The sequence below is a fragment of the Protopterus annectens genome, chromosome 8.part0, assembly GCF_019279795.1.
Source record: "Protopterus annectens isolate FY-2018-M chromosome 8.part0, PAN1.0, whole genome shotgun sequence".
NCBI classification, from domain to species: domain Eukaryota; kingdom Metazoa; phylum Chordata; order Ceratodontiformes; family Protopteridae; genus Protopterus; species Protopterus annectens.
This window is the reverse complement of record NC_056741.1, coordinates 1,804,863,576-1,804,891,079: the sequence shown is the minus strand read 5'-3', so window position 1 is coordinate 1,804,891,079 and position 27,504 is coordinate 1,804,863,576. Positions and strand designations below refer to the sequence as shown.

General features: G+C 41.1%; 1 protein-coding gene across 1 annotated transcript in view; it reads right to left on the bottom strand.

The window, feature by feature from the left end:
• The window catches only part of HYDIN (HYDIN axonemal central pair apparatus protein), a 6,673,197-nt gene that overhangs the window by 5,703,007 nt on the left and 942,686 nt on the right, over positions 1-27,504 (bottom strand). The window contains exon 11 of the mRNA XM_044079523.1: positions 3,016-3,239. Within this exon, the coding sequence (XP_043935458.1) occupies positions 3,016-3,239 (224 nt within the window). The remainder of the gene's footprint in view (positions 1-3,015; positions 3,240-27,504) is intronic.

The window sequence follows — 27,504 nt, the reverse complement described above, 5'->3', positions numbered from 1 at the left end:
CACCGCCACCACCATAGTATCTACCGGAACTCCTTTTGTTAAGAAGGACTTGTCTGATGGTGCAGTAATGAACTTATTAGGCCTCTGAGGGACAGGTTCCATGGTGTCAGGAGATTCCCACGCCCTTCGAGCAACTAGTTCCATTAGTTCATCGAAGGGCGGAGTAACCCAAGAGGTGAATGGTTGAGATCCAAAGGCCTTCAGGAGAACTGACTCATCCTCAGTAGGGGCAAGGGACTGCCAATCCCCTCTCTGTTTCAGGATTTCTAAAATGTCTGAAAATGAGACATCTTCCGAGGGGGATAGTGGGGACCCTTCTGATTCCTCCAAGTTGGTATCTGATGTAAGAGATTCCTGAGGGGAATCTAAGTGCCTCCTCTTGCACAGTTTCTTCCTAGGCACTTCTTCGGTGGGAGCTTCAGCAGAAGTATCTAGGGAGGAGGGGTTACCCGAAGGAGATTCCTGAGGCCCTAGATCTCGACGCTTAGAAGGGATCTGAGGAGAAGAGGCAGAACGAGGCCCTTTGGGGTAGAGGTGAAGACAGATCCGAGGAAGTAGTGGTCTTAGCAGACAAGACCTTCCTCATGGCATTGAAGGTGCCAGAATCCCGATTCGAAGGATCGATTGGCTCCAAAGAGATCGGTCGATCGCTCCGAACCGAGACCCCACACTCCAAACCAAAGGACGGGGCAGAGGACATCTGTGCCGAAGTACCAAGCGGTAGAGTCAGAACCGAAGTGTCGGTTCGACTCTCACAACCGGAGTCGACGAGTGACTGTCGGTCCCGAGGTTCTTCCATCGGTACCAAAGAAACCAAGGTTGATAGAGCCAAGGGAAGAGGATCGAACCTCGGCTCCAAAGGGTCTACTAGCATCGGTTCCATCAGCACTGGCTCCGAAGATTCGATGGGTTTCGGTGGAGGAGGAACGGAGGAAACAAGAGGCAAATTCGGCTCTGAAGTCACTTGACTCGAAGCAGATAACATTTTGGCAAGGGCCGGGTTCTCCAATAACCTTTTCACCACTCGATCCAGATCCACATCAGATAATTTGGAAGAGTGTGAAGAGTGATGGGTCGAAGGAGACGAAGAATGCACCGACTGGAGGATAGGTGATTGGGGTGCATCAAATACCGGCTCCACCACCAGAGATCGAATAGGCGGATCGATACTCGGTCCCGAGGCCTATGGAACCGATATTCGAATCATGCCAGAGGTACTCGGAGCCGGAGACTTAGGCTCCGAAGATCCTCTAGAAGACTTAGACCCCTTCGACGTCTTAGAAGAGAGGTCAGCTTTTTCAAGAGACGCCTGAAAATCCGGTTTTAGAAGCCCTCTATCTACCAACTTCCTTCTTCTTTCTAGCAGAACTCTAGCACTGAAGGAGTGGCAGATAGAGCAGACTTCTTGCAAATGTACTGAGCCAAGACAATATACACATGTGTTGTGGTTGTCAGTAACGGACATCTTCTGTCCACAACCACATCTCTTAAAACCAGACTTTTGTTTTTCGGACATACTAAGTCCCACAAAAAAAAACACAACAAATAAACTTAAGTATTTTAATATATATATACAAAGGAGAAACACCGATTACACAATCCTAGAAATTACAAATGTTAGCTACTTGAAAAAAACACACCACAGCACACTTGACTAAACTATGTATATATAAATGTAATGACAGAGCCCTGTCAACTACTAAGGAGACAAAAAACTCCTTCAACTACTAAATTACTATAAGAAATCTACTCTACAAAACTAACTGAAATCTACTCTACAAAACTAACTAACTTAACACTATTGAAAAAAGGATAAAATCTTAAACTACAAAAAATATTTAAATAAGAAAAGTTTTCACTGGCCCGAGCTTCATTCTTGAGAGCTTGCGATCGTTGCAGCGGCAAACTAGATCTGGGGAGTTACAGCAGGGAATCATGGGATATCCACTAGGTCTCGAGCTTCTCTGAGAGTTTCAGCTTGGAAAGTGGCCGACTCGGAGCCGAGGGATCAGCTCCGAACCCGTTTGTAAGAACAAAACGGCGAGATAGTACAACTTCACATTTAGTGTTTTCTGCCAAGACTTTCAGAATTGATATGAAAGTAAAGTAGCATACATGCATGCTAGGTACTAATATAACATGATCTTATTTTATCAATAAATCTCACTGCTTGCATACCACTTTCTATTTCCTCATGTTTTTGTCTCCTTCCTACAACAGCCTTTTGCCCCTCTTTGGATAGTTTCTATGCAATGCCTTATGACCTCTACTTATTCAGTCTGTCTCTAGCTCTTCAGTGGACCTATATATGATAAAGTATCAATTGTTATATGGGATAACTGTCTATCCATACATTGTCATATTTTGTGTAGATCTTGTTGTTTAAACCATTAGTTTGTAAGTGCTGGCAATAGGTCTCTATGCAGACAGGTAGGGAATGGCTGATATGGGAAGTGTTAGTAAAATGCTTTGTGTAGACTATTATGTAGTTTTACTAATATAGGACAGATGTGTACTCAGTTGTACTACATTCAGAGGGATGGCTGCTGCTGTTACTTCACACTTGTGCTATTGTCAGGAATTACTCACAAGAACCACCAATGTTATATATGAGCCCTGTTAAGCACTTGGTCTTTTACTTCTAGACCTCAACTTTTTCTCTACTTTTTGTAGGTTGCATTACTAAAAAATGCCATGTGCCCCCTCTGGTTATTAGATTTAAAGAATATGACTCTAGTAATGTCTTTCGGCTTTTCCCGGTTAGGGGTCACCACAGCGGAACTCCGATCTGCTAATGATTGGCAGTGGATTTTTTACGGTGCTGAGTTGCCAGCCCGACACCCAACCTTCAAAGAAGGCACACCCATTCACGCAAGCACCTACCTGCATGTCTTTAACATCACTCAACCGTGGGGAGGACATGCAGATTCCACACAGAAAACATGTTTTACCCTGTATTGTGTGCAAAACAAATCTCCACAGCAACAATTGTCCTTTATTCAGTAATCAACTTACCTAAAAGTCACTTTTATTTTATCAGGAGAGCCATCAACAGAGAAGAAAAAATCCTCAACAAAATCTCCCAGAATACTGGATTGAAAGGTGACCTCCATGGCTTGATGACCTCGTGGTAGTATGATGCCTTCATTGGGATTAAACATAAAACATTGTCCAAACACAGTGGGTGGGGAAACCACACTAAATATTGCATCAATCTCACCTTTGTTGGCTAAAATAATCTGTAAAAGAGAAGAAATATAGAATTACTGAAATTTTCAGTAGTCAATTACTCCGGTGACTTGCCAAGTAACCAGACAAACTATAGAAACTATATTTTTTTAATATTCTAATTCTGCATGAAAGTTGTTCCAACTCCATTCACCCCAGCTGAGAATGTCAGTTCTCTTCATATCTTGCAGTACAACCATGACCATCACTAAGTCTAGTTTAGACTTTCACTGACTTAGCTATTCTTTTAGCATCCAGAAACATTATACAGTTCACTAAAAACATCACCCAAAAACATGTATCTAATGTACAGTCATGCAAGTTGTACTTAGAATAACATTAGATGTTTGAATTCATCATTGCCGCTGACTATATCCAGATCAGGATGCAACAATCCAGCAGTCTTCAGAAAGCTATGGCCCCCTCCCCAAATCTACACTTGGCTGATGACTGGCTAGCCCCTTAGATGGAAGTAGGCAGTCAGAGTACTGACAACTTCAGGACATTCCCCAACAAAAAGGAAAAGGCTTACTCATTTGGAAATTCCAAAGAGATACAACTATATAACCTTTTATCCCATCAACTAAATATATGTGAACTCCGAGATGGCTTAATTTCAGTTCTCCTAGTGTGAAAGCAGAAACTAGGAAATAGCCTGTGAAATTGTAATTTTGGGTAAAAGTCACTTACCAATTAGTAAGTGCACTGCCCGGATGCCAGCAAAAAAAAAAAAAATATAGGGAGCCAGAAAGAAAATCAAGCAGAGCAAGAATCCTGTAGCTATTCATCAAAAAATAGGTCAAGCTTCAGCTTTGTTACAAGAGATAGCTTCCATTAATTTAGAAAGAAAAAGTAAATCAAATGTACTTGAAGGTGATAAAAATAAATGAAATATTGAAGGAGTATATCAACTCAAATAATAAAAGGCTGGAAAAAATAGAAGCTTTAACTATCTATTCAGATGAACTGATAAAACTGCAAAAAACAGAAGTTGAAATAAAGAAATGGCTTGCTGAATATAAGACTTCTCATGAAGAGCTGTTTCAAAAACTGGTAAAGTTAGAAGACAAAGCATGCAGAGAAAAAAAGTTATGTACTTACCATAACGTTCCATCTGTATTGTTCATTTTCATTCTTTCTCAACTGATGGGTACGGATCCAATGTTTGCTGATTTACTACCAGACAGAAATGTTTAACATGCATGAATATATAGGAGAAAATGATATCTGGAACTCTGTATAAAGGACAGAGATGTTCCCCGAATGGCTCATTAATCCAGAAATTTGTGAAAATAAATGGTGGGGGATGGTGAGCGGGAAGTTGAGGAAGAATGAAAATGGACAACACAGATGGAATGTTATGGTAAGTAAATAACTTCTTTATCTGATGTTGCCAATTTTCATTCTATCCTCAACTGATGGGACAAAGTCCCCAGCTATCTATAATCCTAGGTGCACTCTAAGGAAGGATATTCCAGAGCACAGTTGAACCAAATGATACTATACTCCTAGAGACTAGATGTAGTTTGTAATGAGTAATATAGGTATGGGGGAGTAGCCCAAAATGCTGCTGCACATATGCCATCCATGGATGTTCCGGATAGGAAAACTGAAGAAGTTGCCCAGGATCTAGTTGAATGGCCAGTACCAGTTGTGGTAAGGCAATACCCAATTTGTTATAAATAAATGAAATACAATCAGTTATCCATCAGGCTAAAGTTACTTTGGCAACTGGTTTTCCCAATTCCAATTCTGCAAAGGAAACAAATAATTGATCTGTTTTTCTCGTGTCTTTTGTTCTGTGTAGATAAAAATGTAATTGTCTGTGAACATCCAATAAATGTTATAGGTATTCGCCATTGTTAGCAAAATTACGAAAGAATACTGGCAATTTAATGGACTGATTGATATTAGATTCTGACACCACCTTGGGAAGGAGGCAGGCATTTGCTTGTAACATCACTCTATCTTTATGAGAGTTCGAGTATGAAGGTTTTGAAGATAATGCTTGAATCTTAGAAATTCATCTAGCAGAGGTAATGGCTACTGAAAAAAACAGTTTTCCAAGTAAGATATTTAAGGTCACATTTAGCTGTTGGTTCAAAGTGGGGAATGCATTTCTGCCAGTAGTACCAGACTGAGATCCCATGGGGGAGTGGGGTCCTTAAACTGGGATCTTAAAAGGAGAGTGCCTCACAAGAAAGCTCTGCACAACTTATGAGAGGCTACTGAAGAACCTTCAAATCCAATAAGAAAGTTTGAAATTGCTGCTAATTGTACTTTAGTGGTTGAAGAACTAGCCCCTTCTTTAAAAAGTAGGGCTAAAAACTCAAGTATGTTGTGTATCGGGGCTAAAAAAAGGTAAGACATGATTTTGCTGTATCCAGAAAACAAATCTTTTCCATTTACTACAATAGATTTTTTTTTTTGAGTTGGAGGTTTATGGGAAGATAAAAATATATGTTGGACAGGTGAGGAGAGCGTTGGTTGCCTGGTTATTAATAGAATTGGAGAAACCAGCCTGTCAGCCTGAGGTATGATCTGTTAGGATAAATCATGCCTGTCTGGTGAGACAGAAGGTCTGGAGTTGGAGCCAGAATCCAAGGTTGGTAAAGTAAGTGACGCCAAAGGAAGGGAAACCAAATCTGTAGTGGCCATTAAGGTGCATCAAGAATGACTTTCTTCTTAACATGGCAGATTTCTGCAGAAATTTTGGAATCAATGGGATTGGTGGGTAGGCATAAAGTAGACTGGGGGCCAATTGTGAAGTAGAGCATCCCTTACTAGTCCCCCTGTGGGGGGGATTAGGGCAAAGTAGCTGGTGCATTTGTTGTTTAGGGGAGAAGTGAAAAAATTGCAGCAAGGCTGACTCCCTTTGACGAAAAATAATTTCCATCGCTTTGCTGTTGACAGGCCACTCATGAGGTAGAAGAATGCACCTGTTCAGTCTGTCAGCTATTACAGTGGGCTTCCCCAGAATGTGTGTTGCTATGAGAAAGCGGTTGGATGAGATCACCCATTGCCACACTCTGAATACTTCTCAATACAAAAGGATAAGATATGGTCCCTCCTTGTTTGTTGATGTACCAAACTACTGACATATTTTCCATTTGAATTGCAATTGTGCCAAGGGGAGAGCATCCTGAAAGGCCTGCAATGCTAAAAGCACTGCTCTCATTTCTAGGACATTCATATGCAAATTTTCCTCTTTGAGGGACCAAGTGCCTTGGACTGTTTTCCCAGGAAATGCCCCCCACCCCAAATGGGAAGCATCCATGGTCACTATGGCCTTTCCGCTGAGGGGAGATGAACAGGTAACCTTTTAGAATCTGATCTGATTGAATCCACCACCTGAGATCTCTCTTGCATGTCTGAGTGATTCGTATTTGGGTTGACATGGATTGCTAAAGTATTGACCACTGAGTTGCTAACATCCATTGGAAAATTCTCATATAAAATCTGTCTAAAGGTACTAGTGTTATTGCTGCTGACACTGATCCTAGGCATAGATCCTAGCTTGATGGCTGAAATCTTGGCAATGGAAATTATTTTTCCTGACCTGTGATCTTATAGTTTGTACACCTGAGGGAAGCAGCGAGGCTGTCATTGACTTTGTATTGAAAACTGCTCCTATAAATTCCAAATTCTGAGTTGGTTCCAGTTGATACTTGTTGTAGCTTATGGTTATTCCCAGCTGAGAACATGTATGGAGTACCTGATTTCTTGCCCTTATCAATTTATGCCTGGCAGGGTGGTAATGAGCCAGTCGTCTAGATATGGAAACATCCAGAATTCCTGCAGTCTCAAGTGAGCTGCTGCTACTACTGCCATGCACTTGGTGAACACCCAGAGGGCTGTGGTGAGACCAAAGAGCAGAACTCTGAACTGGTAGTGACTGGCTCCAAGCCGGAAGCATATACTCCTTCTGGATTGTCTATCGGGCACATCCAGTCATCCTTGCTCAGAAAAGGCAGAATGGATTGAATTATGACCATCCGAAACTTGGTATGCTGAATTGACTTGTTCAAGTTGCTGAGATTCAAAATTGGTTTCCTGTCCCCTGTTTTGTTTGGTACTAAAAAGAACTTTGACTAAGTTCTGGATTCTATCTGGTCTGGTGGGACCTCTTGGATCACCTTTTTTTCTAGCAGCTTTTGTATTTGAATTGCTGCTTCTTCTCTCTGACTGGGTAGAACACACTGGGGATTTTCCTTGAGATTGGAAGGAGAAGGTAAAAGGGAATTATATAACCTCTGGAAATAATCCTCTGCACCCAGGAATATTTTATCATGTCTAGCCACACTCTCTGGTGCATGGATAATAAACCACTGATTGCCTCCAGAGCTGGACAATTGGGCCTCCTTTCAGGAGCACTGGTAGGGTCTGTCAAAGGAAGAATCTCTGGACCCCTGGTTTTGCAGGCCTCCTCTGCTACAAGGGTGGCATTGACCATTTGAGCCCCCCTGCCAATGGGGGAAGTTCTTCCACATGTGTTCTGGAAAGGACGTGGGATTTTCTGAACCACATTTTTCAACCACCTCACTGATTCCTTGAAAATGATCTTTGAGGGATCTAAAAAGATATGCCCACTGCAGACAAAGTCTTTCCATCCTTCTCACATCTGGATAAAGTTTCTTACACTGTGGGGCAGAACAAGGAAATGCCGTGAAAAGAAGCATTGACAAACGACAACTTGAAGGACTCTGAAAAATCATATAAGTGCATCCAGGTATGTCTCCTGATGGAAATGCCTGAACCTGCAACCCTTGAGATTCCTTCAACTATATGCGAAATCAGCCTTATGGAAGAATTCAAAATAGACTGAATGGTAGCCAGCTGAAAAGTCACAGATGTTTGGACCTCTGCAGACACAGATTCTGAGAGAGTATTTGAGAGTTCCTTTATCAAACCCCTCTGCAACCTAGTAAAATGTGCCATCTAATTCAGTGGCCTTAGGGTAAGGGTGGCTGAAGCCTAGACATGCTTCCCAAACCTGTCCTTTGCCTTAGGCTCCCTGTTAGAAGGATGAACAGTGGAACTCTGTTCAGGAGGATCCATTTTGGTGTCCACCACCACAATCATGGCATCAACGGGCACCACTTTTGCCCAAAATTCTTTCCCCAAAGGTGGTGGCAGAATCTTGTCCAGTCATCTGGGTATGGGCTAAGTCAAGTTCCTTGGGTTCAACAATGTCAAGTTCCTTCCATAACCATCAAGAGACCAGCTCAATGGGTTTATCGGTGGATGGAGTAACCCAGGAGGTAGAGGGGCCAGTACTGAAAGTCTCCAGGAATACTGACTCCTCAGATGAAGGACTGCTGGGGGTCCAATCACCTCCCTGTTTTAGGATCTCAAGGATGTCTCCAAATGAGACTTCTTCTAGAGGTGATCATGGGGACCCTTCAAATTTGTATCCTCCATGACCGACTCTTGTGGACAGCCCAAATGCTTCCTCTTGCACTATGTCCTCCTACAAACCTACTTGATGGGGTGTTCCAGGGAGGTATCAGAATAAATTATAATACCCTGCTGGGAAGCCTGGAGGTCTCAGACTGGCTGTCCCTGTGGCTAAGAATGTTGAGGCTCTAAGTGCAGAGACATCAGGGTAGAAGATTAAAGATCTAAGGGGGTTATATCTGTCCATCCTCTCAGAGCAGGATCGCCCCAGACAGAGAGAAGACCTTGATGCCAAGAAGTCCAGCTTCTGGACCACAGTCCTCCCCGTTCCGAAGTCAATCTGCCCGAGGAGGAAGCTGGAGCCAAGCTATCCAGTGCCAAAGCTCCAAGAGACAGAGATGGCTCTGACAACTTCAGAGTTTACTCCAACACCTCAGATCCAACAGGGAAGCTTCAGCTCTGAGAGTCTTCTGGAGCTGAAGAAATCTGAACTGGAGCACTCAGAGTAAGCTTCAGACCTGAAGATAAAGCTATCTTTGGAAACAAGCCAGAAGGACCCAGGATGCTCGGCTCCAGGGACTCAAACTGCTGAAGGGATCAGGAGGAAGAGGTTGCTGTGGGGGGTGCAGTTGATGGACAGGTCTTCTGAACCGAGGGGGTGTGAGCCGACACCCATCAGAATCTGCATTGAGATGAACTTCTACATCATTTTTTCCATATCTTCTTCCATCAAACTTCTGGGTGAATGAGTCAAGACCATAGAAGGAGACTTGGACCGGTGGCCTTTCCATAAAGGGTGAAGGCACCCTGTAAGGCATGGGGTCAATGGAAGAAGAGTACCTAGTTCCTGGGAGAATAATAGGACTTGAAGTAGTCTGATCCAAATGTTTTTTCATCAGATCCGAGATGGTCAGATCCATGGCTTTTGTCTATCTCAGATCCATGGGACCTTCTCAGATCCAATTTAGATCATCTTTTAGATGGCTCAGAGGCTGAGGGTGATGAAAGGTTTGTCTGTTTAGATCTACCTTTGTGGGATTGAGTCCCAGATATTGCCTCTCCAAAGGAAAATGGTAACAAACCTTTTTATTTATTCTTCCTTTCAACTATAGTTCTAGGGTTGAACCTGTGGCATATGAAACAATCTTCCTGTGAATGCTGAGGCCCTAGGCAATAAACACAATGTGTGGACATCTGATAGTGGAAGTTTCTGCCCACACATGACACATTTTTTTAAATCCAGAAGAAATATAGGCTTTACTGTATAGCAAATGAAAAAAGGCTAGACAAAAGCAATTTTAATGTTAATATGCTGTGACCTTGGGCTACTGAGGTAGAAGTGGGGTGTAAAAGTGTACTGATTATATTTGATTATATTATATGCAGAACTAAGATAACTTCCCTTATTATTACAATGGTAAATGTCTAGATTAGTTGCCCTTGGCTTACGCTATAAACAGTTGTTTTTGTAAGCAAGTAGGCTTGAAAAATAAGACAGACTGATGAACACCATGAAAATTCCCAAGCTTCTTGCATCTTCAGATACATTAGCTTGTTTTTATTTCCATCAGCAAATGTTCAGTGGGAGTCAACAATTCTGCTGTTAAGGCAGCTCTATATTGCTGACTACTTTCATAAGGATGATGAGCCATCTGCAGGTGCAAGTAATTAATCTTTAGAGTTATGAACATTCTTTGCTGAGGGAAATGCAAAATTTAAAAGTAGAATGGCAAGCAGTTCAGTGAAAAATAATATTTGAAATTAATGGAAACAAATAAGAGATAGCAGCCTCTCTAACATCTTTAATAATTTAAAGCATTTAATAGAATAATGCACAATTTAGATTTATTTAAAGATAACCAGTGCACTTTTTCTTGGGACTAAAATTTAATAATGTTTTCTGAAAGCATACATGCTGTTTTTCACACCCAGGAGGAGAATGGAAAATAAGAAAAGAACAGATAGCAGTCAGTGTACATGGAAGCACAGGCTGTAGCATGTGCTTTAGCATGGGTAACTTAATTTTAGGTCAAGTCATGTCTTTGGCTACAGCTGTTGATATGGGGCAATTGTTCTTAACTGTAAGATTAAACTTCAATTTTTGAAGATTATACATCATTTGAGTGTTAGTTGTAAGGTAATAGAGGACTGGTATGTTTTGAAAACGTTTTAGTTTGTAATTTATATGGGTTTTCATTAAAATGTTTTGAAAAATGTGACATGGGTTCAAAGAGAAATTAGAAGAAAATGAAAATCATGTACTTACCATAATGATAAATTTGTGTTGTCTGCTTCCATCCTTACTCAATGGATGGGTCTTCAGATCTGACCTCGAGTCTATGTTTGGCAATTCAAGCTCAGGCTACTTCCCTTACCCATAACCCTCTGCAAAGCCCAATATTACCTCAGACAAAGGTTGTCCAAGAACCCCATAATAGCAATAATAATAATAATAATAATAATAATAACAATACTATATAAGATTATCAATAGGAAATATGAATGTGCATAAGCTGATCTGGAGCTAAAGTGCTCTTGAGGGGCCTTCAGAATAGGTTAGTCCAGTCAAACCAGGATAAAGGAATAATAACTTTGATAATCAGACAGGGGAATATATGGGAGGGGAGTTGAAGTACAGAAGCAGACAACACAGATCAATTGTTATGTACATAATTTTCATATCTGATATTGTCTCTTCTGTCTGTTCCTCAACAGTTGGGACAGAGTACAGTGCTAATACTTGAGTGGATTCATGTAAGGCCATTCCAGATGAAAGCTGAATCAATAGCTGCCCTGCCTCTTCAGAGTAAATCCAGTTTATAATGGGATATGAAGGCATGAACATTTGAATAAGTGGCAGATGAACAACTACCATCAATAGATGCTCTGGAAAAAAAGCATTAGAGGTCGCCACAGATTTAGCAAAGTGAAATTTGACAAGTTTAGGGAAGTCTTAACCTTTCTCTTTGTATGCATATGTAATGCAGACAAATAATCATCACAATAAAATGACTTTTCAAACTCCATGACCCAGTTTATTTGATGAGAAGGACACAAAGTTGGTCAGATTTTCTGAATGCTTTCATATGGTGGATGTGAAAATGGAGCTGGGTATGAACATCCAACAAATGTATGTAGTCTCCTTTATTGGAAAAATTAGGGAAGAAAATTGGAAGATTGATGTTCTGATGTAAAGTGGCCTTGGTAGTTACCTTTGGTGAAAAGGAAGGATTGATCTGAAGGAAAACTCTGTCCATATGAAAATGATGTATGGAGGTTTACAAGAATGAGCTTGGAGAGTTCTGATACCCTCCTTGTGGAAGTAACTGCCACCATGAATAACATTTTCCTTGTTAAGAACTGGAGATCCACCTTGGCTGCAGGCTGAAACAGTGGTCTAGTCTAGGTTTGAAGAAAAATATTTATATCCCAAGGAGAGGCAGGGTTTCTAACAAGAGGTCTGAAAAGAAAAGTCCTCCTCAAAATAGCTTTAGATAACTTGAATGAGGCAACAGAAGACTGGATCTCTCCAATGTGAAAGTTAAAAATAGCTAACAACTGGACTTTAATAGTAGAATAAGTGGTACCATTCTGAAAAAGGTCTAATTTCCTTTAAGTGGCCCAAACAGAGAACCTTTTCCATTTGCTTTTGTAACTCTTCCTAGTAGATGGTCTCTGAGATGAAGTAAGAATGTGGATCACTTGGGAGGACAGTCTGCAGTGACTAGTCACCATTGGAAGTTTAGAAACCAAGCACTTAAATAAAGGTTTCAAATGTCCAGGACAGGCACAGCAGATGGGTAAGAAATGAGATCTGGGCTGGTATCCAGCACCCATGGAGGGTGTTTCAAATGAGGCCACAGGTAGGAGGAGCCATATTTGTTGAGGTCAAAAGGGAACAATAAGGATCACAGTGACCTTCCTTTCTAATGCTTTCTAAGAAATTTTGGGATGAGGAGTTAAGGGAAAGATGCAAGGGAAAGCAGGGGGCATCCCTGGGTGACTCCTTCTCTCGGGGGAGATCAGGGAAAAAAAACTGCTGCATTTGATGTTGTTGGGAAAAACAAAAATGTCATGGCACAGTTGGCCCTAACAACAAAAAACATTTCTGCCATCTTTTGATTGAGGGGCCACTCATGAGGGAAGAGGATATATCTGCTCAAATTGTCCATTAAAGCACTGGATTTCCAAGAATGTGCAATGCTAAAAGAAAGCAACTGGAAGATACTGCCTATTGCTACACTCTCATGGCTTCTCAGCATATTGGATAAGAACAGATTCACTCTAGCTTGTTGATGTTGGTTTAGATAGATATCAGTACTTGTGGGAGGGATTTTTGGAAGGCCTGCAATGGTAGGAGAACTACCCTCATTTCTAGAATATTTATATGGAGAATGGCCTTGGAGTGGGACCACATGCTTTGGACACTCTTTTCCCTGTAGTCCCCACCCACCCCAACTGGTTACAGTGGCTCTGGGTTGGGAAAACACAAAAGGACAACCTTGCATTACCATAGGGGATTCAAATCACCAGTGAATGACTGTCTTGCAAATGTTTTTTCAGACATATTTGGAAAGACATTGGTTTAATGCCTGTTGGACCACTGCACTGCTAAGGTCCGCTGGAGTACTCTCATGTGGTATCTGGTGTGAGGGACCAAAGTGACAGATGCAGCCATTGAACCCAGCAAATGAAGATCCATTCTTGCTGTTGGTTTTTGGGATGAAAGAATGACCTGAACATGATTGTGAAGAATGGTTAGCCTGTTCTGTGGAAGGTTTGTGGTCTGATTGTTTCCAAGTGTGAACCTATGAACTCTATCGTTTGGTAGAGGATGGAATTTGGATTTGGCCAAATTTACCGTAATGCCCAGTACTGAGCAAAGTTGGAGCTAGGAATCTCTTGCTTGGATGAGTACATTCCTGGTAGGTGCATAAATGAGCCAGTTGTCTAGGTATGGGAACACCCAGAACCTTTGCAGTCTGAGGTATGCTGCTACCACTACCATGCACGAACACCCGGGGGGGGGGGGGTTGTGGTGAATTCAAGGGAAAGGGCTATGAATATGAAGTGAATGCCTCCCAGACAGAAGTAGAGAAACCTTGTGGATCACCTGTCCATCCTTATGTGATAGTACTCATCCTGTAGGTCAATGGAACTTATCCGATTATTCAATCTTAGTAGTGAGAGAATGGACTGAACAGTGGCATTCTGTAACTCTGATATCTTAGTTGAGATGACTATAAGGTTCAAAACTGGCCTGAGGTCCAGAGTTTATTTTTTCACTAAAAAGAATCCTGAGTAATATTCAGATCCTAGCTGGTCTGGTGGGACCTCTTGGATAACTCGCTTCTTTAGCAGCTTATGTATTTCTTTGACTGCTGCTGACTTTTCAGAAGTTGTAACATTTGGTAACTTTTTTGAATTTAGGGGTGACACAAAAATGGAATCCCTCTGCACCCATTTGTCATTTGTGATGGACATTCAGGCTTTGGGGTACAGATATAAACACCCCCCCACTGCCTCCACATAATGACAGTCAGGCAATCCTTGAGGAATGCTGAGGAGGCTTCTTGGTGAAAGGACCTCTGAAGCCTTGGTTTTGCAGTCCACCTCTGCATTGTAGGTAACATCCATTATTAGCACTACCCCCCCTCTGCGTCGGGAGGGGAGGTCTATCTCCAGTAGTGTCAAGGCAGAACCCATAAGATTTCAAGAACCATAGTTTCTTACCCCCTTTTTGTTCCTAGAAAAGACCTTTGGGAGGTAGAAAACTGTATTCCAATGGCAGAAAGGATCTTTCCATCTTTTTCATTGCAAATCACTTTCTTTCACTTTAGACCCACAGAGTGTTAAACCATCAAACAGGGTATTAATAAATGTTCATAGGTTCACACATACTAGGCTAATGACCACCAGGGTCTTTATAAGCCTAGCTGTGCAATCCAACCCACTTGTGTCTCTATGTATCATTGGTGTTTATTAGGAAAGGGTATATTAATTATGGAGTTTCTAGAGGATATGTTAGAGGCAACTATCAGAGACATGGGGACCAGACCCAGGATAAATTTCTGATTTCCCATCCACTGGTCAAAGTTACAGACGGACTCTACTTCACATGCATAGGGAGCCTATTCCAGAGCATGGGGATCCCTCTGAGGTAAAAGTTTCTCTTGCCAACATGCCTTATTTATGACACAAGCAAAATTTAAATATTTAGATCTTGCGGTTCTGATGCTGTTCACTTTGCAGATGTGTAAAAGGTCTATCAGAGCTGGATCTGAGGATGCCTTGTATGCCAGGCATTACCTCTAAGTAGCCTGTAAAAGACAGGCTATAGAGATAGGGCTTTAAGGTGATTTATATAGGACAATGTTTATACTTTGGATTCTCCTGGTAAGAAACGTCTGTGAGCTCTTTTATTGGTGGCTGCCACCACCGCAATGGAATCAGTATCCAGACCCTTGATTTTTTGGGGAGACAAAGTGTTTGTTTGGTTTACAGCAAACTGGTTCAGCCATATTCACCTCTGTCCAAGTCCACATAGAATGAGATCCACTGTCTTGTCAGTGGGGGGGGGTTGTCAAGCAAGATGTAGTTGAGCCAGGCCCAAAGGCTTCGAGGAACACTGAATCATCTTGGTAGAGGTCATGGGTGGACCACCCACCATTCTGTCTCAGGAGCTTGATAATCTCCTGGAATGAGACATCCTCAAGGGGGGATCCGGGGACCCATCCTTATCATAGAGATCATTGTCCTCTGCGAGAGACTCTTGGGGGAGTCCACGTGCCTCTTTTTGCAGGTATGCTTTCAAGATGACTCCCTGGTTGGGTTTCCAGAGAGGAATCGGAAGAAATTTGAGAGTCCCTTATATGGACTGTTACGAGACTCTGTGGGCCTGGCTGTCCCAAGTGTACCAGATGAGAAGGACCAGGACCCAGGGGCATTCTTTCGGTGACAGGTGGAGCTGAGAGGCAAACAGAAGTCAGCTCATCTGATCTGAAGGGTAATTTCTCTACAGCTTTTAATGCCAAAGCCAAAGAATATCTCAAAATTTGTCTGGTGTGAGCCAAAGCCACTCCTCTAGACAAACCTCAGAACTCCACTCAACTCTGATTTGTGGCTGATGCTGGTGTTGAGCTACCCAGCACCAATGCTAAGAGAAAGGAAAGGCTCCAAAACCCTCAGAGTCAAACCCATTCCCCTCGGTCCAGTGCTGAAGCTTCAGCTCTGCGATCCATCTGGTTCTGATGATACTGGAACCATTCAGGTCATAGATGTTTGCTGGAGTAAAAGATAGCCAAATCTTCAGATGCAGAGTGGACAACCTCTGGGAAATGCTCAAATTCCTAACTCTCAAATCCAACAAGTGGAACGGGGTAGGAGCTACTAAAGGATGAGGGCAGCATACATATCTTGGGGATATAACGGTGGTCAGTGCCGGGAAGCCGGCAAATTAATCTGGGTCCTGATGAATTTCCTCATCATCTACTCTACATCTGCTTCGGAGAGGCTCCTGGTTGATCAGACTGATTACATTGAAAAAGCAGTAGAAGGAAGTCTTTACAACTGGTGGCTAGTCCTTTCCTGAAGAAAGAGTGAATGGAGCTGAAGACAGACTGGTTCTGGGAGAAAATGTGGTACTGGGAGAGGGGGAGTTTCTGATCTGATCAGGATTGGCTTAAAGACAAATGCTAGAGCCACAAACTTAAGAGGATTCTGGGACTGGAGCTAAGAAAGCAAAAGTGGATAAAGACCAACCAGGAGAACATTTTCTCAGCTCCTTAGTCTTCTTCTTAGGGTTTGTGACTTTGTCCCCTTTACATTTGTCTGAAAGCTTTTTTGAAGAAGGAGAAAGTACTGAAGTCAACCTGCTGAGACTTGGACAATTATCGCACAGGGGCAGAAATAAGTCCCTTAAAAACAAGTTTATTCTTCCTCTTGAACAAAGCCTGGGTGCCAAAGGCTGTGCACAGCACACATCTATGCGTGCAGCCCCAAGGCAGTACACACACTGAGAGTGTGTGTCTAAACTGAGTTCCTTATGACTCCAATCCATACATTTTTTAAAACCCAAAGGTATCTCAGCCATAATCAATAGTCACAACCACAAAAAGACAGCAATAAACTTTAATCTTTAACATCAAGCAATCCTAAATTAATATAGAATGTGATACAAAAGGTCTTTTTTTCTTTTTAAAATTGAAAAAAATGGCACCGAGGTATGAGGAAATAAGCAGCTATATAATTTTACTAAAAAAGAGGGGGCACAGTATAGTGACAGTATAGATGTTAAAGCACCAAAAAACAGTTAACTAATAGATAGAAAAAAAGCAACAATGAAAAAACGTTAACCCACATCTGAGTTAAGAGATCTGTATCTGTCTCAAAGGGGTCTATATTACATCGTCGAATGATGCAATATCGAACCAGAAAGTTTGAAAACTAAAATGTACGAAAACACAGAATAGCTTTTTTTCCCCAGTGAAAAAAAAAATCGCTGTTCCGGTACAAAAAAAAAAACACTACACTTTAAACAAATGAATGTGGGGGGCTTTTCCCCCACACCCCCCTACTTAAATATACCAACTCCGAGATTGCACCACAATGGAGGAAATAGCAAAGCCATGAAAACGGTCCACCAATTTTTTCTTGGGAAAAGAATCGGTGTTCTGTGGCTTTGCTATTTTCGCATTTCGAACATATGGGTTTGATATTACAATGTTCAGACTCCTACAAGTTCGACGTTGTAATATAGACCCATCTCAAAGGAGTGGCAAAAGAGTCTGTGTTAATGGTGGGATTTGCAAGGAGTTATGGATAAGGGGAACAGCCTGAGCTTGGGATCCAAAATCTTGAGTGGCCATAGATGATCAAGAGATCAGATTTGAAGATCCATCTATGCAGGAACAGATGGAAGAGACAACATCAGATCAACTGTATAAAAAAAACAGCCTGCCAAACATAAAATAGTGCATTTAACACGAAAGTTGGAAAAAGACAGCCAAAATAACTAACATGTACAATATGTGGGAACAGCAGCTTTTTATCATAATGGCTAAAATTTCCATATTATCCTGGTACATAAATGACCTTACAGGTACAGATAAAAGGGAGAGTAATAAATTATATTAAGAAATGCAGAGTGCAAATAACATTGCTGTAGGAGACACATTTGGAAACACATAAGCATGAGAATTTGACAAAAAGGATGTCAAGATGGATATTCATCAGAATATCAGGGACAAGAGAAAAGGGCAGTTATTATACTAAATGTTAGAGGGGCTGTAGTAGGGATAGAAGAGGAAAAAAAACAATAATGGTAGATTTGTGGTAGTACAAGACTATTGGCTAGGGAGAAGGATTATGCTAGCAATGTATTTATAATCCACCAAAAAAACTGCTATTGTAGAGCTTAAGAAAATATGAAAATGTTGAGGGAAACAATCAGCTTTCAGCAGGGAATATTACTTATATGTGGGGACTGGAACTTGATTTGCAATAGTGAAGCTACATCAGGGAGACCTACAATGGAAAAATATAACAAAAAAGGATAGATTTCTGAAAAAAAATTCTGAAAATACTTGTTATGGAAGAGGTGAATTCAGTAGTAGGAACTGTCAAAATTTATGTAGTAGTCCACAAGGTAGAACAACTGAGCTAGACTTCGTAAAAATTATAATTCACAGGAACATGTCATTTGATTGAAAACTCTGACACACATCCAATAATTATTTCAAATCATGCACCAGTAAAACACAAGGTAAAAATCAAGGTAATGAAGCAAAAAATGAGATACTGAAGCTTTTCCACTTACCAGTTAAAAAGGGAGGAATTTAGGGAAAGGGTGGTGGAAATTATTTCAGAGTTATTAGGGAAGATAGAAATATCTTCAGAAATTATAGAGTGGGATAAAATAAAACCACAATTTGAAATGGGGTAGAAATAATAGAGAAACAGATAATATACTTTGAGGGGCTGACAAAAGTTGACATATTGCAGAATAAGGGGAATCTCACAGAAGAAGAAGCACACAGTGCTAAACATAAAATAAGGGAGTAGCTGGATAATATGCACGAGTTTAGCAAGACTGCTGTTAAGCAGCTATTTTTTGATAATTTCCAAGCACAACAACTTAGGGAACAGAAAGTAGAAAGGGTTAAGAAATTTAGGGAACCAAAGACAAGAAAAATAACCAAAGATCCTGTAGCGGTATTAGAATTAGTTTGGAAATTATATTACAATCTGTATAAATCAGAGAAATGTAGAAATAAAGAGGAAAATGAAAATATTTAAGGTAGACAATTATGTCAAGGTTAGAAGTAGATGAGGCTCAACAACTGACAGTTAAGAAAGGAGGAGATGAAATGAGCATGGTGATGCATAATCAATTTTCAGGAAAGTCTCCAGGAACAGATGATATTGCTTTGAGTTTAGCAAGTTAGAAGTGAAGAAACTGATAAAGATCAGGAAGATTTGATTTAACAGTATTTTAAAAGGATGGGAATAACCATCATCATGGAAGAAATCTATGGTGGGTGCATTACTTAAAGACAGTAAAGATCCATCAGACCCAGCTTCATATAGATCCATTTCAGTTTTAAACCATGATTATCATAGGTTATAGGTTCGTACTAGGCTATCTGCCCTAGGGCATTTATAAGCCTAGCCAGAGTGTGTGTGGCTTTCACCACCCCTTAGGATGAGAATACTACACCCATTTAGGGTTTAGTTTACTGTGCCTCTGTCTAGTAGTGACACAGAGATGACCCCCGGGGTAAACCTATGATCTCCCATCCACTCGTCAAGACCTCTCTTGAATAGAGTTAGTGAGGGGCTCTGCCTAACATGGATTGGGATCCTGTTCCAAAGTGTAGGGAGCCTCTGGGTTATGAATCTGTCCCTCCAGCATGTCCTATTTATTTCTGTGTTGAGGTTTAAGTCTCTTGCTCTCATGGCTCTGATGGATTTGGATTTTCTGAGGTGAAGCATGTCCATTAATTCCAGATTGGACATGGCCTTGTAAGTTAGGCACAGGTCACCTCTGAGTAGGCGGTATGCGACTGAATAGAGCTGGAGTTTTTTCAGTCGGGCAGCATATGACATATGTTTAAGACCCTTTATCCTCTTGGTGAGGAACTTTTGGGGTCTTTCCAACTGCTGCAGGTGTCAGGTAAGATACATCCCAAATGGGGCATTGTACTCAATCATTGGCCTAATAAGAGAAGAGTACAGGGGCACAATGACCTCTCTTGATCTAGATGTGAAACTCTTCATGATAAGGTGGGCAATATAGAAGGTCTTCCTAACCACTTTGGCAATGTGAGTGTCAAATGAGAGGTTACTATCAACCTGTGTCCCTAGGTCCCTGATTACCTCTTCCGTACTTAATAGATTACCACCTATGTGGTAATTTGTGGGTACCTTGTTTTTCCCAAAGGGTATGACTATACATTTTTTGGCGTTAAGCTTAAGGCCATGGCTCTGGCACCAACTATCCGTTTCTATGAGGCCTCTCTGAAGGATGTTTGTGTCCGCTGGAGTATCAATTATGACGCCCAGTTTGCAGTCATCTGCAAACTTTGTCAGCCACAATCCTCCTATGTTTGCCTGTACCTCGGAAAAATAAATGCCGAACAAGAGGGGTCCCAGGACTGAGCCCTGTGGGACACCGCTTGTGACTGGCTTAGAGTCTGACATAGCTCCAGCAACTCTGACCCTGTGGGTTCTGTCCTTGAGCCAGTTTGCAACCCATCTCGTGACATATGGGTTTACATTTAAGCTGGTGAGTTTGTCTATGATGTCCAAGTGGGGTATTGTGTCAAAGGCTTTTGTAAGGTCAAGGTAGGCTGTGTGAACTGCCTTACCCTCATCAATGGCCTTAGTGACGGTTTCAAAAAAGTCGACCAAGTTCAAAAGGCAGGATCTGCCCTTGACAAAGCCAAATTGGGTAGGCTCCAATGTCTGTAGGTCCCCAATGTCTTTGTTTATGAGTTCCATAATGATCCTCTCCATAGCTTTGCAGACCAGGCTCGTCAAGCTTATGGGGCGGTAATTTCCAGGGTCCATAGAAGCACCGCCTTTGTGAAGTGGGACCACTGTTGCTGTACGCCACTCTTTGGGTACGTATCCTGTAGTAAGGCTAAGATTAAACAACAGACTTATGTCTGGGTTTAGTTCCTCTTGGAGTTCATGTAGCACACAGCCCGGGACACTGTCCGGTCCCATTGATGCTGTGTTTTTAGCTTTAGAGAGGGCAGCTCTCACCTGGGCATCTGAGATGTTAGGGAGGCTACACTCTGCTGGGATAGTTATTTCTCCTTTTGGGGGGTAGGGGGAGGAGAAATTTGTACTGAACCTGTCTGCCAGAATGTTGGCAATGTCAGTGGGTTCAGTGTATTTTTTGTCATTTTGGACTATCTCTGAGCATATCTGGGAGTTTCCACCCAGGTTTCTAGCATAGCTAAAGAAGGCCTTGTGATTGTCTTTTGCGATTTTTCTCTCAAAGTTGGCCTTGGATGATTTTATGAGTGATCGTAGTTTTTTGCTAGTACTGATCAGAGATGCCTTCCCATTTAGAGATTTTGCTCTGTCATGTAGTAGCTTCCTCCTTCTGTTGTAAAGTTTGTTTATGGCTGGGGTCCACTAGACCGGGCGCCTGCCTTTGGGGGAATGAATCTTGGTTTTATTTGGGATTGCATGATCCATGCATTCTTGAAGGTGCCCGTAGAAGGCATCTGCAAAGGATTCAGCAGTGTGGGTTGTGGTTTCCACTGGCCCAGGGACCTTGAAGGATACCACTTCAGTCTTAAGAAGTGTGAAGTTGGCTTATGAGAAGTTCTTCACTGTGGTCTTTTGTGCAGGGGGTGGGGCCGGGATGTGGATTTCCAGTGGGATTAATTTATGGACTGATCTTACCAATGAGGGATATACTTCCGGTGTGGAGCATTTTGTCCCCATGTTTGTGATGATCAGGTCTAATATATTGTCTCCTCTTGTGGGAATGGTGACTAGTTGTTCCATCGCATTTGAGTTTATGAATTCTAGGAACCTTTCGGCTAGGGTGTTTGGGCTTGAGTAATGTTCCCAGTCTATGTTTGGGTAGTTGAAGTCTCCCAATATGATGGTATTTGGAGAGACATTCATACTCTCCAGTGTCTTCAGGAACGCTGTGTGGGGTTCCTAAGTTTGAGAGGGTGGTCTGTAGCATGCTACAAATTGTAAGGCAGTTTTGCCTATGGTTAGTTGCACCTGGATGGTCTCCGATGCTTCGTGCGTTGCCACTAACCTGGAGGTGTGGGTATCTTTGATGAATATGGATACTCCCCCTCCTTTTGTGGTTCCGTCCAAGTTTTGGGGCTGGAAAGCATGATATGAGGTAAAACCTGATAGTGCTGGTGTGCTCTCAGGAGCCTTGAACCAGGTTTCAGTCACTGCACAGACATCGATGTTCTCCATACTGAGGTGGGCTTCGAGGGCGTGCATCTTGAGGTTTAGACTTCTGGCATTAAGCAGCATTACCCTTAGTTTTTTTCCACTTGTGTTTTCTAGGGAGGTAGGTTTGTCATTTGAGCCTTGCCTAAAAAAGGCACTATGGGGGTGGCAAGAGCCTTGGCCAATATCCAGAAGCCCAGGGGTGACAGGTGCAAGCCATCCCTTGTGAAGCAACGTGGCTTGTCGAGCATGTCATCCCAAGCAGACAGACATTGGATCCCCTTTGAATGACACCAGTAATTAAGCCAATTGTTAAAACTGATTATTTTGTCTTTGTACTGTGGCATCATTCTTGGTGAGGGTAAGATGCTGCTCAGGGTCGGGTCATACCGGCCTGGGCTACATAATCAGAGAGCTCCTCTATGTCTCTTTTCATGTAGTCCAGGGAGGTACGTCTCAGGTCGTTCACACCGGCATGTACAATGACTGAGTCATATTTGTACTTGCTGTGGAGTGACCTGAGTGCTTGTGTTATGTGGCGGATTCTAGGTCACGACAGGCAGCTTACTGTGACCTTTTCCTTGTTCAGTCTGGTGAGCGGGACGTCAGTGTGTCTGACTATGGAGTCACCTATTACAAGTGTGTCTGGCATGTTGTTTGGCCTTAAGGGCTGTGACTGTTTAGCACACTGACTTTGTGAACTATGTGTTGCATGTGCTATGTCTTGAGGTGGCGGTTGCTTGGGTGTCTGCTTTGGAGGCCTCTGTTGTTTTGGTAGATTTTTAATCAGTGCCTCCGAGTATGTTTTTGTGTGTTTATGTGTTTGGTTTGCAGTTGTGATAGTTCTATGTGAGACTGGGTTTGTGGTGTGCGTGGTTACCTTCTCCTCCTGACTGGTCTTGCCAGTACTGAACTGAGAGAGCTCAGCCTCCAGTTGGCTATATAGTTGCATCTCTCGCATATATTTGTATTTGTTGGGAGGAGGAGAGGGTTGTCTGTGTGCATGAGGCAATTGTAACATTGCCTCAAGATTCCCAGATTCACCAGCTGGAACAGGAAAGGATGCCAGCAACTGACTCTTCGACATGCTAGAATAGTGAAAAAGATTGCTGTGTAACTGAGTCAGAAAGGATCTCTAGGGAAATCGGTACTCAAGGGAATTTAGGTGAATGAAGTACTTTCTTTTGTTTAAGAGTGCTTTACCTGTATAAAAAATGCTTTAGGAGCAAGTGCTGAGCTTTTCAGTTAGAGTATAGGCTGTTTAGATTGCAAGTAGAGCAGTTCTAAGGGAAAAATTGAAGAGTACACTTTACAGAGCCAGAAATAGTTTAAACTTGATTAACCGGCGCTGCCCTATGCTGCTCTATGAGTACAAAGTACTTATTTCTATGCTTAGTAAAAGAGTGGCAAAAGTGTTACCAAAATTGATAGATATGGATCAATGTGATCTTGTGGAGGGGAGGCAAACATTTGATAACATTAATAGAAAGTACATTTGTGTTAAGTTAAACTTCTTATAACTGTTGATATTTGAATGTTCATTTTTGCAGTAGCCTTAGATATATGGGTTGTACCTTGCCAAAGATGCAACAGCCAGCAAACATCCAAATCTCTAGGACATCTTTCATGTGCCCAAACAGTCAAGTAGCACGAGCTGAGTTGACTAAAGACAAGTTTGGGAGCAAAGAACTTCAGAGCTTTCCTGCCATCAGAGACAGGGAGGCTGTGCCCTGAAAAGACAATGCTAGAAACAACAAAAATAAATGTCCACACCCTGGCATAAACAACACACCAAAAAACAAGGGGGATGGAGGGAAAGAGTGGCTACTGCAGCAGTGATCATTCAAACATCTACTGTTATATTAAGTTTAACTGACACAAATGTACTATGCTCTTCATACTGACCACTGCTGCAATAGCCTTAGCTAAGGTAATCTACCCATATAGTTGACTATATTTAGGAGGTAGAAGGATAACAGTCCAGGAGCCCCTGTATCATGGTCCTAGCAAAGCTTGATCTGGACCTAGAGAAAAAAAATCAAGCTTAGAGTGTTTTGTAAAAGTATGCATAGGGAACCAAGTTACAGCTTCTAGAAGACTTCTAGAATCCAACCCTTTACAAAAAAAGCCACAGATGAAGTTAAGGCACTGGCAGAGTGGGGCATGACCCTGTATGGAATAGTTTTAGAAAACCATTTGGAAATGGTCTGTTTTGACACTGGTCATCCCTTCTTAACTTCACAAGACATGGCTAACTGATATGAAGATCTGAAAGATTTAGTTCTGTCAAGATAGTACCAAAGTTGTCTGTGGCATCTACGGTGCAGAGTATCCTTTTGCCCTCATGTTTTGGTTCAGGAAAGAAAATAGGGAGAGAGATAGTTTGGCTTAAAGTAAACTAGGATACAACTTTAAGCATAAATGATAGATTAGTTCTCAAAGAAAATCTGCCCCTATGGAAAATGATAAAGGGTTGACTCACCATAACAGCTTGCAACTCACATACTCTGCTTGCAAAGATCACAGCAATCAGTGAAACTGTTTCCATGTTAAGAACTTCAAGTCAGGTAGATTAGCTGGATCAAATGCAGTAAGTATTAGCTTATCTAATACAAAATTAAGATCCCAAGGAGGGGTAACCATTTTTCTTAGAGGTCTATTATGCAAAACATCTTTCAATAAAATTTTGATATGAGACTGTATTGAAAGAGACAGATCCAAACATACTGAAATGGAGAATAAAATGAACCATTCTGAATTATGCTTGTGTTTTGTATATGAGCCTTAACTGTGTAGCTGTAAAACATTCCTTCAAATACAGTAATCTTAAACTACCTTGCTCTGTTGAAAAGATAAATTTATCCTACTCGATCCTTGCCCTCTCTTCTCCTACCAGAAATTCCTTAACTCTTTAATGTCCACAACTTCTCATCCAGTTGATAAAAATTTGCTTCGCTCAATTAAAAACAAAAGGACTAAACAATTTCACTGTTTACATCCTGCTATCCATAAACAAGAACTTCCAGTTTCTTAGTTTTTGTATTACCTTTTATTTAGTCTCTTCTCACATATCTTTAGCTGCCATAGCAGAATAGTTTTTCATCCATACTCCTAAATACTACATTCTATCATGTCCCCATAAACATAGATAGTGTTAGACCATTTAATGTGAGGGTACATAGTTTATGGCTATATCCTTTATTTTCATTGATTTTACATCCCAAGAAGACTTGGAAATGTCTCAAGATATTCCACAACACCGACATGTCTTTTTCTGACTTTATTGGGTACAAATATTATCTGCAAATAAAGTCAACTTTTCTTAATTACCATACCAATTATATCCTTGTATTTCTGAGTCCCTTATTTTCTTTTCCAATGGCTCTAAATGTAAAGCAAGTAATGAAGGGGAAAGAGGACACCCCTGCCTGGTTTCATCTGTTCTGGCAACTTGTCAGAAAGAACCCCCCACCCACTTTAATTTTTGCCTCCGATCCCTCATATATCCTCCAAATTAACCTTATAATTTTATCAGGGAATGTAAATGCTTCCATTGCCATACTCATAAAATCCCAGCTTACTCTGTTGAATGCTTTCTCTTCATCAAGACCCACCAACAGTGATATTGTCTTACACTCCACTTCCCTCTGAATAATCCTTGTTCTATTAACTTTGTCAAATGTTTGTCTCTCCTCCACAAAACTACATTAATCCATATCTATCAATTTTGGCAACACATTTGTCATTATTTTAGTTATTATAGCAGTAATCACTATAACAATGGTTTAAAATTTAAATGGGTCTATATGATGCTGGGTCTGATGGGTAATTACTGTCTTAAGTATTACCGCCACAACAGCTTTCTTCCATGATGTTGGCACTTCTCCTCTTTTTAAAATACTGTTAAACAAAGCCTTCCAGATTTTTATCACTTTCTTCCCTCCTAACTTCTAAACTTCCACAGGAATGCCATCTATTCCTGGAAACTTTCCTGCAAATTGATTGCACATCACCATTTTTATCTCAACTCCTCTAACTGTAACCGTTAATCAATGAGTCTCATATATCGCTAACCTTGGCATACTTAAGTCTTCCATAAATACTTCCATTTGTGCTCTTTCTTGAGTTCCACATTTATTTGATTTATACAAATTTTCATAAAATTTCTGAAATATCTCCAGTACCTTTATAGGATCTTTGGCAATTTTTCTTGTTATAGCCTGTCTAAGTTTGAAAACAATCCTTTCTAATTTCTGTTGTCTAAGTTGTTGTGATAAAAGTATTTTTGTGTGCGTGTTCTAGAGTTAACATCAAAAAACAGTTACTAAACAGCAATTTTTCTAAACTCATGCATATTATTCAGATACTGTCTTGTTTTCTGTTTAGCACTCTGCAGTTGTGGCTGTTCGTATTCTATGAGACTCCCCTGATTCTGCAATAATGTAACCATTGTCAGCCCCTCTTAATTATTGCAGAATCAAGGGAGTCTCAAACAATAAGAGAAGGCACAGCTGTAGAGTGGTAAACAGAAAATAAGGGAGTATCTGAATAACATAAATGATTCATTCCTAAGTTATGATTTTCTTTTATTTCTACCTTATTTTTAAAGTCCAATTTCATTTTATCACACTCACTAGCTATAACTTCTTTAAAAATTTCTAGTCTTCCCTAATAAGTCTCAAGCAAGTTCATAGGTTCATAGGATGATACACCCCATTCCTTAAATTCCTCTCTTTCGAACAGGTAGGTGGGGAAGCGCCTGTGTCTCATTTTTATTCTGTTACCATGCAATTTTATCTTCATTTTTATTGGCACATGATCTAAAATAGTTACTGGATCTGTTCCAAAGCTATTAATTAAATGCACATGTTCTTGTGAAATATAATTTCTGTCTAGTCTAGCCATGTTATTGTACCTTGTGGAATAATATGTAAAATCTTCAAGTTCCTACTACTGAATGCACGTCTTCCATACTAAATATTTTCATAAAAATTTTCAGAAATCTACCCTCTTTTGTTATGTTTTCCCTTCTAGGTCCCAAAGACACAGCCTCACTGTTGCAAATCAAATTCCAGTCCCCATCTATATGCAACATTCCCTGCTGAAACAGATTTCTCCCCAAATTTTCTTAAGCTTCATAATAGCAGTGATAGGCCAAGCACAAATATATGCCAGCATAATCCTCCTCCCTGCAAGTAGTCCCTTACAACCACAAATCTACCAAATTTACCTCTTCTATCAGTATTCAGAGCTCCTCTAGCAATTAGTATAAGTACTCCTCTTTTCCTTTGACCATGATACTATGTTGAATAACCCTCCTGAAATCCTTTCTTCATCAAATTCACATGTTCATTTCTTTCCAAATATGTCTCCTGTAGCATTGGTATCTGCACTCTGGGAGGGTGGCCTAATGGTTAAGGTGTTTGCCATACAAACACAAGCTGC